Source organism: Clarias gariepinus, chromosome 2 (genome assembly GCF_024256425.1).
Source record: "Clarias gariepinus isolate MV-2021 ecotype Netherlands chromosome 2, CGAR_prim_01v2, whole genome shotgun sequence".
In the NCBI taxonomy this organism is placed as follows: Eukaryota; Metazoa; Chordata; class Actinopteri; order Siluriformes; family Clariidae; genus Clarias; species Clarias gariepinus.
Genome location: NC_071101.1, coordinates 19,687,676 through 19,700,815, shown reverse-complemented (window position 1 = coordinate 19,700,815; position 13,140 = coordinate 19,687,676). Strand labels below are relative to the sequence as shown.

General features: G+C 36.8%; 1 protein-coding gene across 2 annotated transcripts in view; it reads left to right on the top strand.

Annotated features, from left to right (window-relative positions):
* The window catches only part of LOC128505614 (receptor-type tyrosine-protein phosphatase eta-like), an 81,910-nt gene extending 69,120 nt beyond the window's left edge, over positions 1-12,790 (top strand). For both annotated transcript variants that reach the window (XM_053476139.1, XM_053476149.1), the window contains 8 exons: positions 5,490-5,750; positions 7,106-7,381; positions 7,544-7,696; positions 7,816-8,017; positions 8,120-8,238; positions 9,265-9,349; positions 11,350-11,396; positions 11,920-12,790. In XM_053476139.1, coding sequence (XP_053332114.1) covers positions 5,490-5,750; positions 7,106-7,381; positions 7,544-7,696; positions 7,816-8,017; positions 8,120-8,238; positions 9,265-9,349; positions 11,350-11,396; positions 11,920-11,981 — 1,205 coding nt within the window. In that variant the 3' untranslated portion in view covers positions 11,982-12,790. The remainder of the gene's footprint in view (positions 1-5,489; positions 5,751-7,105; positions 7,382-7,543; positions 7,697-7,815; positions 8,018-8,119; positions 8,239-9,264; positions 9,350-11,349; positions 11,397-11,919) is intronic.
* Positions 12,791-13,140: the final 350 nt, after the last annotated feature.

Sequence of the window (13,140 nt, the reverse complement as noted above, 5' to 3'; positions counted from 1 at the left end):
TTGCTTCATATTCCATATATATTCCACTTGTTCCATTTTGAACATTCCAAATGTTCACAGGCCATTGTACAAAGTTTTGGAAATTATAAATATGCATTTAAGCACTCGCTGAGAGCTGCATAAATCGCTGGATTATTGTGTTTTTGCTGACCACAGTTTTTGTTACACGTTTTTTGGAAAGCTGCTTCGCTGCTTGATTTCTGGTTACCGATCTAATGCTTCCACTTTTGACTGTGGTTCTTGTCTTGCAATTTGACTCAGATGCTTTGCTGACTGATACTCCCTCCGGTATTTGACCCTCGCTTCCGCATTCCAACCGTGCTTCCGTCTAATGTTGCGATCATTCATCTGAGCTTCGATTCATTCACAGGATAATCCAGCCAGTTATATGAATCCAGCAGATAATGACTGCATAAGATTGCTGCTGAAGAGTCAAGTTGCCTGGTCACCAACTTAAGAACTGTCCAGTAACCCTCTTGTCCTGCTGGGAGTACTCGACCAACTATCCACGGACATTGGAACCACCTGGTGCAGGCACTGATTGATCCATGTTCAGACCGCAAGCTTCAGCCAAGGCTCTGTGAATCCTTGCTCGGACCTTGGAGATCCACTTAAAGTTCAGGCACTCAACAGGAGTCTTCTCTCCTCTCCTCGGCCTGAGGGTTTCAGGCAACCACTCAGAGCAGACCTCACTGTTTATCGTGGAGGGATCTCACGCCACTATCCCCCTAGGCCTGCCCTGGTTAACCCACCACAACCCACAAATTTAACGGATCAGGAATACGATCTCAGCTTGGAACCCACCATACAATTTGAGCTGCCGCAACGGTTTGCCTCAATCCTGCTTCTGTGAAGGAACCACCTGATCTCACCCATGTCCCTTCAGAGTACCACGATCTCAAGGAGGTTTTCAGTAAATCTTGTGCTGTCTCCCACCCCACCGACCATATGACTACACCATGTTGGTGCTTGGCAGCACCTGCCAAGCACCAACACTGCTCCTGCAGGCCTCCTCAGACCATTCCCAATCCCATCCCGTCCATGATTTGACATTGCCCTGGACTTTGTCATGGGATTAGCCTCCTCTGACGAACATACTTGCATCATGACTGTATTTTCTAAAGCCTCCCAATTCATTCCGCTACTCAAACTCCCATCTGCCAAGGAGACAGCTTTATTTGCAGTCTTATTGGGGCAACCCCCTGTCTGTCCTCAGGTTTCGACCTCAAGTCCAACAGCCAGACCGAGAGGAAGAATCAGTCCCTTGAGGTAGCCCTAAGGTGCATGGCTTCCTAAGATGTCTCCTCTTGGAGCAAGTTCCTACCCTGGGTGGAATATGCCCATAACTCCTAAGTCTCATTATCTATCGGCTTGTCTCCCTGGGGTATTAATCGCCCTTGTTGGTTGCTACAGAGAGACATCTGTGGCTTGACTTCACTGTCATCAAGAACAGGGATCGCGCTTTTCTCCAGGATGCCCCCATCTCACCTTCTGGCCTTCTGGCGTGTAAAAGTTCCAATAAGTAATAAGCACTTCCTGGCAACCTCCGTTGTCCAATCTTCGCCACCACTGGTGTTTCGGGGAGCAGCGGTCTCCAGCAAAATGTTAGCAAAAAACACCCCCATATCAGAATAGAACATTAAAATAACAAAAAATACACTTTTATCTTTGGTATAATTTGGTTATAGTATAATATATCGTGGCTGTGTGACGCATACTGTACTCTGCGTTCCAGACTCTTTGGTGGAAGTTGTTGATGTTTATTTTATTTATTTTTGTCTTTGATGTGAACTACACAAAGCAGTGTCTTCCTACCTAGGAGTTTCTCCAGCATACTGTATATTAGATTGATGGACATGAGTGCTCATCGGTTACATTCTTGGTGACATGTTTTTCAGCACCCACTTAATCAATAATATTTTTAAAAAGTTTGATTAGGCATTATAATTCTCCTCTTTAATTTCCTACATAGTCTAATCTGCGCTTTACTACGCATAAAGTTTTCGAGAGCGCGGAGGAATTTTGTTGTACTAAATAATATTTATGCAGCATAATCAGGACCTCTTATTTCTATTTACTCTAGGTTGTTGTTCTTGCAGTTTTACTGTAAGTAATGAGGCTGTTTGAGTCAAATGCAGCGATTTATTCTTGTGCAGCAATTTATTTTAGACAAAGAACATTTTTTAATATGCATCGGAACAGGATATTTTTAATTTACATCCCGCTTACAAGCCAGGGCGGGATCACTTAACGGCGGATTCGCGCATGGTCAATTCATTTGCAGTCGAGACTCGTAGGAGTGAGCATCTCCTGCTGTAACTGCGAGAGGACAGGAGTGAGTGCTTTGGGACGGGGGAGGGGCCGGCGGCGGCAGCTGCTGTGGCAAGTTGAGAAGAGTCAGTACAGACACATCAGAGTCTCCAAAAGTCTCCAGGTAACACAAGAAAAAGTCGCCAGATTTGTCGCTAGTCGCTTTTTAAAAAAATTGTCGCTAGAGGGATTTAAAAAGTCGCTAAATATAGCGACAAAGTCGCTAAGTTGGCAACACTGCTTGGATCTTGCTTTAGGCCTCTTCTTAAATTTGTGTAAATTTGAAATCTTCTGGATTCTACATTCTAAAATTGACATTGTTACACTGTAAAAAATCTTTATCTACTTCAAAAAAATGTGGTAAAATTTTGCACATATTATTATTATTAAGCAGTTTTTAAGGCTTGATTTTTTCTTAGTAGAATGTACTTGAATAAATCAAGTAAAAAAAGCCTAAATTATTTAGCCAGACGCATATTATTTTTAAGTATTTACAGCTTGATTTTTTTCTCCTAGCAGAATCTACTTGAATAAATCATGTAAAACACCCTAAATTATTTAGCCAGGCACATGATGGGTTTAACATTATTAGTGGAATATTCATTTTTTATTTCATGTTTCACTGATATCAAAATATTAAACACTGTAAAATAGTGTATATAACATTTACAGCAGTTTTAATATCTGTAAAACAATTTGTTTTAGTGAACTGTGGAGACTGACACTACAACAAACTCAAGTATGCTAATGGCAGACAGGATGTTTTTAAAAATTTTCACAATGTTTAATTAATTTCATTTATATTGCTGACACTAGTGTAAGAAAGAAGCTTATTTAAGAAATCAAAATAAAATATAAAAATTAGTAAGATTTTAAACACTGTCCACAAAACATATGTCCACAAATACTTTGACAACATATACTTATCAACTTATTAAGATACACTTATCAACAAGTATCAAGAATGTGCATTTCATATGAATGTCCATATGAATGTCAAATATGAGACGACACACAAACTCCGTGCATGCACATGAGAAGCGCACGTGGACACACACAAACTCTCCATGCACGCACACACAATCTCCATATACAGTACATGTATTTGTCATTGGTGCATTTCTGGCCGAGAATGTCTGCATTTTTATCGATCAATCGCACGCGATTAGCAGCCTTTTGATCAAAACGCTGCCTTTTGTAAAGTGAAAGTACGAACCGCGGGTTTCCCGCATGGCGATGAACAGCTTATTTCAGTCATAAATTCACAATCACATTTTAGCTCTTATTCCCAGCTGTGGTCAAAAAATGGATGAAATATTTATTCAATGCTGGACACAAACAGCAAAAAACATGATGAAAAGCCCGAAGCACTTTGTGTTCATAAAATTATATTTACTTAATATAATAAAATATATATATATATATATATGACTAAGGGGGTTTCTGGGGGAAAGCATGCTTTAGTTGCCTGCTTTATTCGTGGAGCTAAACGGTTGAGGCCGCCCACTAGAGCTACGGTCCCTTCTTGGGACTTTGCAATTGTGCTCAAAGGTCTGATTGATACCCCTTTCAAACCACTAAAGTCAGCCTGTTAGACTTCTAACCCTTAAGATGTTTTTTCTTATGGTCATTACAGTACTTCTCTGAAGAGAATTGAGGATTTGCAGGCTTTGTCAGTCTCCCCATGCTGTCTAGACTTTGCCCCTGGGCTAATCAAAGCTATTCTGCATCCTCACCCAAACTATCTTCCAAAAGTTTCATACATGACCATGCACCCAGTTGTTCTCGAAGCCTTTTGTTCTCCTAACCTTAGCGGTTAGCCATTTGTAGCGTGGATGGTAAACCCAAACGCGGAAGTAAGCGAGTAGGCAGGATAACCAGGCGATTTAGTCTAAGGACTCTCACGGAAGTTTTGCGATCGTACTACTTCCGGGTCCTAGCGCCGGTCGCGGAGCGGGTGTGTGTGACAGCTATTGCCCTGGCCTATTAGGCGCGTGGTCACACTTCGGCTCTAGGAATCAGGGCTCATTCGACCGAGGTTATATAAGACAAAATTTGGCGTGTTTGATACACACATGCTTCATAACCGGTTGAACAAAGAGATGTTCCCATAGCGTTTTCATGCAGCATCTCGTTCCTGCTTTTTCAGGGAACAGGGTTACAGCAAAGTAAAGACGATTCAAATGATCATGTAATTAATATCTCATAAAACAGAATAAAGTGTTCTTGTGTTGGAATTCAAAAGATATATGTTTACAGTGGTGACGGAAAGATTTCTATTTTCAAGTTTACCACAGTTTGTTGTTTCATGCTCATCCTAAAATGGATACATATCCTTTTATTGTCATCATTGTACGCAGAAAGCTGGAGGCTACCGAACTGTTGAGCACTTTCAGCACTGCTTAAAGTTTCTTGTATTCTTCTCCAGATCTGTGGCTGCAGGTCTACATAAAATTCTCTCTTCCTTATTTTGTTGCTTTGTTTTCATTCTGACATACACAATCTACTGCAAGACCTTATATGGACTGGCATTTTCCAATTATGTCCAGTGAATTCAGTTAGGCACTTTACAATACAATTAGGATTTTAATTATATTTTAGAAGCATTTTAAGAACCACTGATAGGAGTAGGATGCACAAGAGCTCAGTTGCAATGTCTGAATTCTTATTTAAATGAGATATTTTAGTCTTTATTTTTTATAAATGCACAATACACTCCAAACACCTGTTTTACTGTATCATTGTTGAATATTGTGTGTACTACAATGATATTTAACTACATTTTAAGATGAGTGTGAAACATTTCCATCAGCACTGCATATATACAATTAAATTACCTTTAGTACCTTTTCACAGCTTTAATAATTTGTACACCTGCACTGTGTAGGCAGAGTGAGGCTGGCACACAGCAACCAGTAACCATGGTTATGTTCATAAGTGTATTGCTTACAACAGCACACAATTTGTGAATATATCATATTAATTTAAAATATATAGAGTGTGATTCAGTGTGTTCACACCAGTCAGGCTTCCTATAAACTTCTGAAGTTACATAGTATACTAAGAGTCCTAGCTGTTGATTTATATAAAGCAAATTTGTTTAGCTATTAAAAAAATATTTTGTATTTTTCTATTGTGAATTTATTATTTTTTCCTGAAACACACAACTATTCCCATAGGGCCGGACATTGTCAAAAATCACTCGTTCTCTGGAGTCACAAACACATCTGCAAATCTGGACTGGACTCAACCTTCAGGGGAGAGATCTTTCTTTAGAGTTCAGTGGATAACTGGCAATATGTCTTTAAATTCTTCAACTTATCCAACTGCCTTTAATATCACCAAGCTACAGCCTGGAACTAATTACACATTTACAGTATCAGCTGTTGCTGCTGATAATACAACAGAAGGATTCCTGGTTGGCCTTTCCACTTGCACAGGTATGGTATGTTTTACAAGTTTAAATGTAAGAGCAATGTCTTTTTTATGTATTGTATTTTATAGTTTTGCTGATCATATGGCATTGACATCTAAAAGGTATACAGTGGAACCTTGGATTACGAGCATAATTCGTCCTAAACCAAATTAGATTTTCCCATAAGAAATAATCGAAACTCAAATTATTCGTTCCAGAGCCCAAAAAAACAAATACATAAAAATAATTAACACAAAATATAAAGTAAAACTTAAACCTGCATTTTACTTTTTAAAAAAAAAGGAAAAATAAATTCCAACAGATAAGTATTTCTGTTTATGCGCTGTGTGTGTGTGTGTGTGTGTGTGTGTGTTTGTGTATGTGTGTGAAGATAAAGTAAGAAAAGAGGAGGAATTAGCCCCTCCTCCCTCTTCTCGTCTTACAGAGTAACCCTTCTTCCTCTCTTGTTTGAGTTTTTCACACACACGCACATATTAACGGAAAGACTGTTGACTGGAAAAATTAACAAGGAACATTGTTAATTACACTCGCGTGAGCGCATACTAACGGAATCACTGCTATAAAGTAAAAAAAAAACAAATTAACCTGCACTTTACCTTTGAAAAAAAAGAAAGTTTGTATGCGTGTGTTTTTCCTTGAAAATACACGCATACAAATATAAAAACACACGTAGTCGCAATGTTATAGTAAACAGTACACGCACGGATGTTGATTATATCAGTACAGTAAGAGACGCTTACTAAGACTGAGCAGGGGAGACGATTACCCACAATTCCGCAGCGCAAGACAGAGAAAAACCATTGGCTCAGTTGTGATCACGTGACGCTTGGCGTCAAAACAAGAAGCGCCTGCGTGATGCATGATACTCGGTACTCGTAAACCAAGACATAGTTTCTTAGTTTTCCGAACTTTCCGAATTTTTTTAATTAAAAATCTTTGCTCGTCTTGTGGAACAATTGCAAACCGTGTTACTCGCAATCCGTGGTTTCACTGTATTAGAATATGTAGTCTATAACCTTTGCAAGAATTTTACTGCTCATAATCTTACAATCAAAGCAATGAGAAGTTATTCTTGTTTTGACATTCTCCTTAATGCAATCCAATTAGCCTTTGTAACATATTGATTTTGGAAAATTTTAATTGTACCATTCTAAATTAACAGATGTAAAATATGAAAAGGCCACATTCTCTCAATGCTTTTCCTCAATTACTAAGTGTAGTTTTAAAAAACATGTGATATTTATAAATATTTTAAAGTTTTTGCCATACTTTGCATTACTGGTAGATGGGCACCTCTTTTTTGTGATAGGTTTCAAATGTATTTGTCTTTGTGTTAATGTTGCTAATCTGTTCCAAAAGGTGCAAGTCCTGTCTTTAACATAAACTGTGAAGGACCAAATCGCACTGCAACAGCTCTGCTAAACATAACATGGATAAATCCTCCAGGCAATAACAATGGATTCAATATCAGTCTCAATGAATCATTCAGCGACTTTGTTCCATCTTGCAATCCTGTCTGTAACTACATTTTTTCTAGAAACCTTCAGTACTTTAGCTCTTACACAGTGATTATTTCAACTCAAGGATGTGGTGAGAGTGGCATATCAGTCTTTACGTGCAGAACAGGCATTACAGGCATGTGTTTTACTTTTGTTCATTTTCTGTATTGTATTGTCTACAATGTATATTGATTTCATATTAATAGTCCTGTATAGTTAACATGATCATTTGCATTGCTATTGCTTTTGATGCGTGGAGAAAAATTATCATGTGCTACTATGTACTCTATCATTTAAGGGCCACCAGTGCCCAGTAATCCGGATGAGGTAGTAAAAGTGGTCACTCCAATGAGCGAGACTGTAATAACTCTGGAATTCAGTCACACTCTTCTGAATAGCTCTAATGGACCAATTCAAGCTTATGGTGTTTTGCTGTCAACTGACTTTCAGAGTAGGACCTTTTAAAATTTTCTTTTTTTACTCTTATATAGAATTATATAGTTTCTTAATATAGAAACATGATAGACTGAATATTTTTTATAATATTTGTTGTCTTTAATGTAATTTCAGGTAATATATCCAGTTCTTTCCTAACAAAGACATATAATAATTGGAAACAAAAAAATCCAACAACATATCTAACGGTTTTAAAATTAAATGAAAATAGTATCAGAAGCGAAGTGATTCAAATTAAACTTGGAAATAACAATGTCTCAGATGTCCTCAGTAATACAGATTATAAAAACGGACCTTTGTCTAATCAGGAATACAGGTAAGAATAAAAGTAAATTAACTGAAAACGTGTGCAGAAAGAATAATATAAAGTTTTTTTAAGTAATACATATTCAGTAACATTATTTGCCCTATTTTGCAGGGTGGCCCTGGTTCTGTTCACCTACATGGAAATCAAGGACAGGCTTGTGGACATTCAGCAGTCAGTCTTCTCTGTGACACCTTTTGCCAGCATCACTGCAAAACCACTGGACTCCCTATGTAAATCAACTTACATTTCTTATTAAACTTTTGGCCCCATGCACATAATAGACACACAGTGCATTAAGATTTGTATTCCTTCTTCTTGCTTTAATTTTAATTGCTTTAAAGTATTCACCGCTGCAACATAATATGTGATGAAACCGCACCCCAAGATCAATATGGTAGAATAACTAATGCACACACAGGGGGAGGGACGGCAACACTTAAAAGGGCAACATACATAAATAATGTGGTATACAACATAGTAGTGGCCGTTACAATGACAAGGGGTTTGATCATAAGAATTTGATTTATTCAGCTGGGTCTGCATCACTGCCATCTGTTTTGTCCGTCTCCATCGTTCTTGTGAATTTAGCGCTTTTGTTCTCCCCGGCCATCAATTAATCAGTGCAGTGATTTTCTGGGTGCAATTTTTTGACAAAAATTTTGTTGCATTATTTTTCATTATTTTTCATTTTCATTCATTTATTTTTTTGCTCAGTAAAAAAAAATATGATTTCAAATGTAGGGAAGTACAATACTTTTAACAAGTTAAGTGCTTAAGTTAAAGTTAAATGACAGATTTTAAAAACTACTTTAAAAAGTAGAAGTGCACAAAAAAAACTTCTCAATTACAGTAAAGCGAGTAAATGTAATTTGTTACTTTCCACCTCTGTTAAAAAGTCACAGACACATGGGTATAAAACATATCACATATGGTCTACTGTTTATTGAAATAAGATGCAAAACTGACAAAACAACAATTTTTTTTTATTGACATAAATGTAAAATTCTAATTCAATACCGAATGTATTATTATATTAAATGACAGAATATATAATATCTTAGACTATCCTGGGGAAAAACAACAAACCAACAACAAAAAAACAACAACACAAAACTAAGATGTACTATGTATACAAAGCTTTTATAATTACTGAGATATGACTTTAAAAGTAAAAGGAGTAAAATTTCTGTTTCTTGGAGCTTAAAGGAGTTGCGTTTTTTGATAATTTCCTTACCTGTGATTCTAACTCTCTACAGCAAACACTGTTACAATTGTTTTGGGGGTGCTGTTGCCCATCATCTGTTCTTTAATCATCATTACCATCATCTGTAATTCGAGAAGGTGAGAAATCATGTGATTTTGTAAGGTCAAACTTTACACACACTTTAATCCCAAATAAATTAATGGTACTCAATTAGTTTAAAGTATGGCGACTGCATAAATTATTTAAATAATACACAATAAACAACAATAAACTTGTTAAGACGGCCCAGCCATGATAGAACAGCCCTGAAACACATAGGGTTAAATACTATGTATAATACCTAAAATACTAAAAAATAACCACAAAAAGTGATGCCTTTTTTTTCACTTATATTTAAAATGTCATCAAAGCAAGATAGTATTTTTCACATTATTGCTCAGGAGGCTGCGCAGTGCTGTAGTGGTTAGCAATGTCGGATTGCGCCTCCAGGGTCGAAGGTTCAATTCCCACCTTGGGTCTGTGTGCATGTACAGTAGTTTACATGTTCTCCCCCTTATTATTGGTTACAATATGATTGGAACTGTTGTGCTTTGGTGGATGTCCCTCAGGTACTCCAGTTTCCTTCCACAGTCCAAAGACATGCACAATAGGCTAATTGGCATTTCCAAAGTTTCCTTTTATGAATTGCCACCCCATCTAAGGTGTGCTCCGAGTCCCCTTGGATAGGCCCCAGGCTTTCCGTGACCCTGTACAGGATAAGAGGTATAGAGAATGCAAGAGTGAATATTGCTTAAAGTAAATTATGTAAACTTAAATCAGGTCTATTTTCTATTCTAATATTTTCTTTTTTATTATAAAGGTCAAAATATTCTTGTCACTTGCAAGTTTGTGTGTATATATATATATATATACAGTGGAACCTCGGATTACGAGCTTAATTCGTTCCGGAAGTGGGCTCGTATTCCAAAACACTCGTAAACCAAATTTAATTTTCCCATAGGAAATAATGGAAACTTAAATTATTCGTTCTACAGCCCAAAAAAATAAATACATAAATATAATTAATACAAACTATAAAGTAAAAATAAAACAAATTAACCTGTACTTTACCTTAAAAAAAAATTAAAATTAAACCCCGACAGATAAGGGTTTTCGTTTGTGCATGCGGAGTGTATGTGTGTAAAATGTGCGCGCACACACACACACACACACACACACACACATTAACGGATAGACCATTTTTAAAACCATTTAAAAATTAGCAAGGAACATTCATAGTCACACTCATGTGAGCGCATACTAACAGGATCACTGCTGTAAGTAAAACAACAACAACAAAAAAACAAATTAAACAGCTCCTCACCTTTGAAAACTCGCGTTTACAGCCCCCTTCTCTCAGGTTGCCAAACAAACACACAAACTCTCTGCCTTACACAGACACAAACACACACACTCAAAAACACTGCAGGCACTAAGACCCAGCAGGGGAGACAATGGGTCTCGGCTTTACAGCTCCCCTTCTCTCAGGTTGCCAAATAAACACACAAAATCTCTGTCGCGACCGTTTTCAAAGGTGAGGAGCTGTTTAATTTTTGTTGTTGTTGTTGTTTTACTTTACAGTAGTAATCCCGTTAGTATGCACTCACGCGAGTGTGACTAGCGATGTTCCTTGCTAATTTTTAAACGGTTTTAAAAACGGTCTCTCCGTTAACGTGTGTGTGTGTGTGCGCACACGCACATCTCACACACACACATACACACACACAGCGCGTTTGTGTATTCACCTAGCAGGAGAGACGATTACCTACAATTCTGCTGCAAGAGAGAGAAAAACCGTTGGCTTACTTGTGATGACGTAACGCTCGTTGTTAAAACAAAAAGCGCATGCGTGAAACATGATACTCGGTGCTCGTTAACTAAGACAATGCTCGTTTTTCAAGTAAAAAATTATTAAAAATTGTTGCTCGTCTTGCAAAACACTCGTAAACCACGTTACTCGTAATCCGAGGTTCCACTGTATATATATATATATATATATATATATATATATATATACCAGAACACCTAATTTACATTTAATTACTGGTTTTTAAATAACTATTAGTTCTGTCTTCTTTGTGTTGTTTTACTGTGACAGGCTTTGGCATCATCACAACTTTGACCAGAATAAAGCAGTTTCTGAAAGTGAGTTAATAAAGTGAAAAGGTTTCTGAATAAACATGTGTAGCTTTGGATTTAGGGGGAAAAAACTTGTATGATTCTATAATATATGCGTATATTACTTCATACATATGATAAATTTAGGTAACAACTAGAGAGTTTTTTTAATGAGTTAGGTGTAATCTTCTAGTTGACCGAGTGTGGTATGATGTGGTGTACAGTGATTATAGGTCACTCTGTAGTTTAACAAACAAAAAAAACATTCTTCTGAAACTGGTCAGGTACAGGACTGAACTAAAAAATAAAAGCCAAAATTTTTACCAAACATAAGAGCCAAAAAAGGCCTTCAGGAAGCCTGAAAAATGATTCCACAAGACTACATTTAAAAATATTAGAAAATCTGGCTCTTTGGAAACAAAATATAAATAATTAAGGGGGGACTCAATTTTTTTTACACTACTGTTGCACACATAGTTGTTTGTCCTTAACATTATTTATAATTATATTTATGTATTTTATTTATTCTTGTCTTCTTGTATGTTACCAGGTATTGATCTACAGCCAACCTACTGTATGTTAATTTCACTAATGCACCAAGACCAACTCTAGGTTCTGCTTCCAATTTTGTTTAAAGAACCTAAAAGAAGCACATGCTGAAACACCCCTGAGCTTTTCCATCCAAATGCCTTGGATTGTAATGAACCTAACTGCGTCATTGCAGCTCATCACTAAATTTACAGCAATCTTCTTTGACTGTTTGCTTGCTTATGACTGATTAACAAATAAATAGCTCACTAGGTGAGCTCAACATATACTGTACAGTACCCTCCTCCTGATGTGACCTTTGGGTTCAAGATCTATCCATAAATATGTGACTACATGTCCTGCACAGCACACACTTTTTTTGTGGCTATTATTACTTTTGTGATAACATTCTACATATACAGTATCAGTATGTGTGTGTGTGTGTGTGTGTGTGTGTGTGTTTTAAATGATACCATTGTGTGTGTTTTAAATGATAACAATGATACCAATTGCTTATTATAATTAATAAGCAATGAAGCAACTTAAGTAAACTACTAATGACAAAATCGTCTACCTCAGTATACAATGTGGCTGATTATAAGATGAAACTAGGGTAACTCACTGTGCATAAAACATCATCTTTGTAGGTATGGTGTTTAGACCATTGTCAGCTTTATGTAAAATTCATTTGACTGAAGCTATCAGCTGTATAAGCTAAAAAGCAGGATGATAAAGACTTATGTTGTAACATTGAAATAAGTATAGATATAGATTTTATAAAGCATGAGGTGATAGTTTAATTGTGTGAAGTGATCCATGTATTTTGTATTATGTAATACCTGTATCTATCCATAAAAAATAAGTTTTTTTTAAAAAAGACGTTTTGTCTATGCATTGGTCAGAACTCACTCTTTCAATGATATCTTTACATTAAAGGTACATTTAACCTTTTAAAAAATTTTTTTTACTATTTTTATTATTACAAAAACAGCCTTTTGTCCACCTTAGAAATAATACTAATGCATTACTAGGTGGCTGCCCTGCATCCTCAAAAAACAAGCTACAGTTAATCCAAAATGCAGCCGCCAGAGATCAGAAAATTTGATCATATAACCCAATACTATAATCCCAGCACTGGCTAACTGTTAACTTTTGTCCCTGAAAGACTGATCTGCAGTCATACTGTGTGTTGGGTGGCTGGCAGTTCAATATTACAGTTGATGTCAAAGTTAAAATGGAGTCC